General features: G+C 49.0%; 1 protein-coding gene across 1 annotated transcript in view; it reads left to right on the top strand.

Annotated features, from left to right (window-relative positions):
• Positions 1–479: 479 nt before the first annotated feature.
• The window catches only part of LOC128424475 (voltage-dependent N-type calcium channel subunit alpha-1B-like), a 44,574-nt gene continuing 38,415 nt past the window's right edge, over positions 480–6,638 (top strand). Inside the window, 5 exon segments of the mRNA XM_053410670.1 lie at positions 480–540; positions 1,111–1,196; positions 1,239–1,453; positions 2,877–3,182; positions 5,198–5,303. Coding sequence (XP_053266645.1) covers positions 480–540; positions 1,111–1,196; positions 1,239–1,453; positions 2,877–3,182; positions 5,198–5,303 — 774 coding nt within the window.

The raw sequence follows: 6,638 nt of genomic DNA, 5'->3' as shown, positions 1-6,638 counted from the left end.
TTAACACATTTTCCCCCTCGTCAATCTGCTGTAAATAACTCAAGATGATAGTGGGAAAACAGAAATTTGGAAACTTCTGCTAATTAAAATGGACAAAGTGGAGGATAACAGAATAATGAATTTAAAGAGCAGCTCTGCCTGTGGCACCAGGGAGGAGAATTCAAAACAGTGGGAAGTGAGTGGCCGGGCGTCTTCAGGCCTTTCAGGTCTGGCTGATGATTGCTCGCTTCCTGATTACCAGGGCGGACGCCGAAATCCCAGTCGATGATTGAATCAGAGAAATGTCTCCTTGAGCTCGGAGGATGGTTGGTCTGATAACAAGGTTCCTCGCTGGCAGGACAGGAAGTTCCTTTCCGCATTCCCGAGTGGGAGAAGCCTTTTTGTTGCTGCCGTTGGGGAAGCCTCAGTCGCTCACGAGCTGTGTGAGGGGTCAAAGCTCCACTGCACCGCTCGGCTGGATGTTTCTGTGAAGAGCAGCGATGAAGAGAGCGCTTCCTCGTGTCTCCAGATGGGCAGAGACACGATCCACGGTGGAGTATGGTTGGTTCATCCTGGTTCTCATCATTTGTTCACATCTCTTTGTGGTGTTAAGAAGCATCCGGGGGAAACAGGGGCCTTTGTTCTACAGGGGTCCCACTCGAGGACAGTTGTGAAGTGGTGGATTCACTCTTCTCGGTCCCCTGGAGACATTTCCAGTGTCGTGTTTTCATAATTTGCTTGTTGAGTTAGTCGAGCTCTTCGGGCCTCCTTACCCTTCCTTGTGATTTATAGAATTCAAACAGGTCTCATAATGGCGGCTGCTGAAATAATTCCGGGTCATTTCAACCGGTTCCAGTGGTTCCTAAGCAAAACAGACTTTTTGAACTCATCCACATCTTCACCCTCTTGAAGATGGGATGGATGAAGGGTTACTGGACTTTTCCAAACCTTCCACATAGATAACACAAACCTCTACACGCCAGATGATAGCACTGCACAGGGATTTAGTGTGATTTGAACAGTGGAATAGAATAAATACAAAATGCACATTGACCTCTGTGTTAGTCACATTTTCTTTATCAAGAACTTATTCCTGCTCCCTGTGCCTGCATTACCTCCACCCACCACCAGCGGTGCGCTCGGCCACGTTGGGCTCCTGGAGGATGCTGACCCTGGGGGCGGAGTATGAGGACACCTGGGCCGGGTCACCTGCCAGGGTGCCCCGGGGAGAGGATCCACCACGACCCGGGGAGCAGGAGGAACCAAAGGAACCAGAGGAACCGGAGGAACCAGAGGAACCGAAAGAACCGGAGGAACCGGAGGAGCCATCGTGGACAGATGTGGAGAAAAGCACCTGCAGCAGGTTCGACTCGGTTCTACACCTGGATGGATTCAACACAACCGGAAGGAGAGATGGGGTCGATCAGCTGATCTGGAGACACGAGACCCTCAACAGTTCCCCATGGGCCCGCAGGTCAGACCCACTGATTCATCTCCATCCAGCCTTTAGTTTAAATCTGTTAGAATGTGACAGAGTGCAGGAAATAAAACAAAATAACACAAACTCTGCAAGAGAACACAAACAAGAAACAGGCAAATTCCCCAAACAGCTAAAACAAGAAGCAGAAATACAAGCTTTAGGAATAAATACAGCACATAGCATTTAATTTAAAAGGAATATATATGTTGAAACTGAGGAATACAATATAGCGTGAGGTTAAACGTATCTACAAGAAGAATCCTACATTTAAATGTATTTTTTTGTTTTGTTAAATATACAAGTTAATACTGGATGACAGTGGAAGGAAAGCTGAGTTTAGTTCATTGCCCCCAAGATTTTTAACTTTTTAATTTAAAATAATTATCAATTTTATTTCGACTGAAGCTGCAACATCAACTCAAGATTGTACAAAAAAAAAATCAAATCTACCAACAGCTATTTATCCTTTATCCTTATTGCAGTACATACTCTTCACCACTAGATGGCCTCTCTGTTGTATCTTAACGATTCTTTGGCTGCAGAGGATGATGATGATGATGATGATGAGGATTAAAAAACAAAACATAGGATGAAACAATGACTAACAGCATGAACAGGTTGAACACAGTATATATTTCGAGTGTAATTTTCCAACAAGGTGAGTCTTCACTTTTCTTTTTTACATTTTTATTAACTATCTTTGTATTTATCTATTTTTTTTTAAGCCAATAACAATATTTGACAAGCTGATTTAATCTGTGCAAACATATTTTCCTTGTTGATGTTGATACAGAACTCACTGATCACCGCTCTTCCTTTTAAACTTTATCACTTTTACCCTCTCTTATAATAAAAGCAGCGAACAGACGCTCCAGTCCCTGATTGGCTGAGTCAGGTCACATGTCCTCCTTCCTTGCTTGCACGGGGAAGTGGGTATAAAAGCTCCACACACACCCACACATACACACACACAGACACACACACACACCCCACCTCCACACAGGAATCAAACGGTGCCCGCTGGTGCAGCAGCCGCGTGTGTGTCGCTCTCAGCTGGAGGAAGCTTCTCCACAGTCTGACGCGTCAGCGCGTGTTTGGATGCGGACGCGATGTTTTCGGGATTTTAATTTTTTTTGGGAGGGGGGGTGATTTGATTTTTTTCCTCTCTCCAGCTGATGAGGACGCAACAGAATCTGTGACGCGTAAAACTTTTTATTTTTTATTTCCCGAGGATGAGTGAGCGGCGGGGCTCCAGAGAAGGAGCTCCTCGATGAGGCCCCCCGCGGCTCCTCTGGGTTCTGTTCGCTTCCTCCCGACCTCCGGTTCGGATGAAGTGTGTTTGTTGTGATGCGCACCCCCCCCGCTCCCACTGACACCGCTTTGGATTTCCCCGTTTGGATCTGTGCGTTGTTTCCAGGATGCCTCGCTTCGCAGAAGACCTCCCCAGCCGCTATGGAGGAGGCGCGGGCGGCGGCGGAGGCGGAGGAGGGAGAGGAGGACCGGGCGCGGGGAGAGGGGGAGCCCGGGGCGGCGGTGCCGGCGGCGGAGGCGCACCGGGCGGCCAGAGGATGTACAAGCAGTCGATGGCGCAGAGAGCCCGGACTATGGCCATTTACAACCCGAACCCGGTCAAACAGAACTGCTTCACTGTCAACCGCTCCCTGTTCATCTTCCGGGAGGACAACCTCATCAGGAAGTACGCCAAGCGCATCACGGAGTGGCCATATCCTTCCTGACGCGCGGAGCAGGTGCCTCCTCCTGGGAGGGGAGGGGGGGGGGGGGCTTTGTCCCTCCTGCACCTGTCGCTCCTGCTCCTTATCTCCTTCCACACACATCTCCCCACACTCCACTATTCACCCCCCCTATTGTCGTGGCCTTTCACGGAGCCTCTGGGCGTCCGCGCCCACAGATAAGCAGCCAAGAACCCCCCCCCCCCCCCCCGTGCGTCGCGGTTCTTCATGATTAAACATCGCTTGTTGATTTGCGCGACGAGTCCATAAAAAAAAAGCTGCGTGCGTAAAAGCGCAGAGCCGCGAATTCAGGAAGCAAACAGCGCCACGTTATCAGAGTAGCGCGCACTCTCCACGGTGCTGGAGGCGCCCACACGCACGGACACGTCCACAGGGTTCAGCCTCCACATCTCCAGGATCTGTACAAATCTCATGGAAGCTTTATTTCATATTTTTGTACCTCCAGCGAGGAGGTTCCGCTTTCCCCCCTGTACGTCTGTTTGCTGGTTTGATTCTGAGCAGGGATGGAGAGATGAGTCCTGGCACAGCGTTCGGTTTCAATAAGTCAAAGAGGTGAAGATGTCTGATCCACTGAGCGGCCACATGGCTAATAATCAGATTTCCCTTTAGCCTCAGCGTTCCCCTCATGTTCGAACCAAAGCCAGAACATCTGGGGTTAAGTCCCGAACATCTGCTGGTGACCACTAACACCTGCTAACATCTACAGGTGGTTGGTTCTGTGCAGAAGACCTTCACATGTGATGAGGGATATTAACCATCCATCATAGTTGTGTATTCTAAAATACCAGGTGGAGGGATGTGCTATCAATCAGAGAGGAACCTGAATTTATTTTCACTTCTTTAACGTTGTGAGAACATCTCTGTTGACGTCTCCGTGCAGATCCCAATAGAAATCCAGATGAAGTGATCTGTTGGATCAGTTGGGCCTCGGTGCAGCTTCTGGTTCTGAAACCAGCTCAGTGTCGAGGAACCTTAAATTCAAGCTGCACCAGATTCCACACACTCTGATATCAGTTCCATAAATATGACTGATTTCTTTCTTTTACCATAAAGATTCATGAATTGTTCCCTTAGAAAAATGGTGGACATCTCAAAGGCTCCTGATCCAGATCCACCAGAATTCGTTAATGGCTTCTTCCCCGACTCATATCTCAAGTTTCCTGGAGTTGATTTTGTGTAAGAGACAGAGGTGAGATCATAACCTCCTCGTGGATGTATTGATCATCACCATTAAATCGGATTAACGCCGTGAAACTGAAGATTTGGATCAAAGTTTCAAACCTTTTCACTCTTTCATGAGGATAAAACCAGATTTCAGAAACCCACCTGTGAATTAAATTATTGGAAAAGCTTTGTGTTCGTGCAACAAAAACAATAACACGGCGTGATCCGCTCCGTGGGGGCGACGGCTAGAACAGCACTAGCTTTAATTGAATAACCATTAATCTGCGTTATCGATGTCGTGACTCGAACCAAAAACAAGAGATTTAAAAAAGAAAAACATAAAACTACCACCAGCAGCTGAGAGGAAGTCAAAGACTTTAAAATCCAGGCAGGAAAACAGGTCGCACACTGTGGGCAGTCGGTTGTCTAACCCCCCCCCCCCCCCCCCCCCCCCCCCCCCCGATGCTCAGACCCCCGGTGGACCCTGACTCGGGGGGGGGGGAAGAGATTGCAGATTGAGCCGAGCATTGATAATGGTTGGAGATGTTCAGCCGTCTGGAAGGTGGATGAGCGTGTGTGTGGGATGTCTTCTCTCTAGAAGCCTTGAACCAGAGCGTGAAGGAGGGTTCATGGCTTGTTGGATGTTGTGTGTCTGTGTGTAAATGTGTAACGACATCTGCGTTGTGTAGACAGGAAACGATTGTCAGGGTCCTGCAGTGGTTAGCCTAACCCTTTATTTACCGTCTCTATCAGAAACTCTGATTGTTGTGATGTTTTAAAAAATGATTCAACTTCTCCTCCGACTGCTCCTTAACCTTCTCACTCCATTTGAATACCTGATCCTGGCCACCATCATCGCCAACTGCATCGTCCTGGCCCTGGAGCAGCACCCTGCCGGCCACGACAAGACGCCCATGTCCGAGCGCCTGGTGAGTTCCTCCAACATCACTTCCTGTTGTTTGAGAAGTCGTATTTAGGCTACGTGTCATTTTAGAACGTGAATATGACTTCTTCCTCAATAAAATACAACTTTATTCTTGTAATATAACGTTTTTCCTCGTTAAGTTACGACTAAATTCACGTTATATTACAACTTTCTTCTGGGTCACAGCTTTATTTAAATCTCTAAAAGCATCTCTTCTTCAGAATGGCCTGACTATTCCATAACCCCGGATGTTTTCCCCTGTTTTTATCTTATATATAATATTAAACATATTAAACAACGTCTGATCTCCGCTCCGCTCACCAGGTCTGAGGGAGAAACCAAAACCCGACTGTTGCACGCCTGGGTCAAGTGGGACATTCTGCCCCCCCCCCCCCCCCCCCCCGTCCACCCGGAACAGCACTTAGCTTCGCGGCTCAGCACTTGCCGCGTTTTTTGTTTTTGAGGGCGTTCGTCGCTCGGGGGAGTTTGTCTGCAAATAGCGAGTCAGAGAGTGAAACACGGAGCAACAGCTTGATGGAGAAAGTCAATTAATTCCCCTCGTGTCGAACCACCTGCTTCCCGTCGCTGAATTCTCTCAGCGGCTGTGATGCAAAGGCTTCTTTCTGAGAGGGGGGTGGGGGGGGGGGGGGGGAAACAACAAACAACAAAACGCAGCGCCGAGCATTTGAGAAAGTGATTGTAGTGGTTACACAAAGCGTCTCTCACTCTCTCTCACGCCTCCTTCCACCTCGAGGATGTAATACAACGAGAAGCCCTTTTAATTAGAACGAGGGATCAGCTTTATTTATGAAGCTCTGTCAGCAGAGGAGGAGGAGGAGGAGGAGGAGGAGGAGGAGGCGTGCTGTGAGTGGAGGCCATGACGGGAGCTAGTCCCGGTCGCAGGTCTCCAGCAGCACGAGCCTCGGGGATTTCCTCAGCTGTCGTCCACAAGTACAGTAAATCACATGTGTTTGATAGACGCTAACGTTTACCCGGGCAGAGCTCCAGCTTCGTTACATAACACATCCAGTGATTCCTATGAATATGATCATTCTAAACAATGCAAAGCTTCTCCTATTGGCCGGCGACAGCTCTGTTGGCTTCTCGATAATCCGACAAACGAACTGTGGATATCTTACCTCCCACGGATCTGTATCGCTGCGTGTCGACTGGAGTCAGTGCGATTTGAAAAGGTCACATGTCTTCCAGCGCTCCGGCCTGTCACACCGCTTTCACCTGGTTATTTATGTAGGAGGCTGGGGGACGGTGACACTGTCTGTCAGGTTGTAGTATGTTGTCCACTGAACCCCCCCCCCCCCCCCCCCCCCCCCCCCCCCCC

This window comes from Pleuronectes platessa, chromosome 19 (assembly GCF_947347685.1).
Source record: "Pleuronectes platessa chromosome 19, fPlePla1.1, whole genome shotgun sequence".
Lineage (NCBI taxonomy): Eukaryota > Metazoa > Chordata > Actinopteri > Pleuronectiformes > Pleuronectidae > Pleuronectes > Pleuronectes platessa.
Note: the sequence above shows the minus strand (reverse complement) of the source record. Positions and strands in the feature narration are given on the sequence as shown.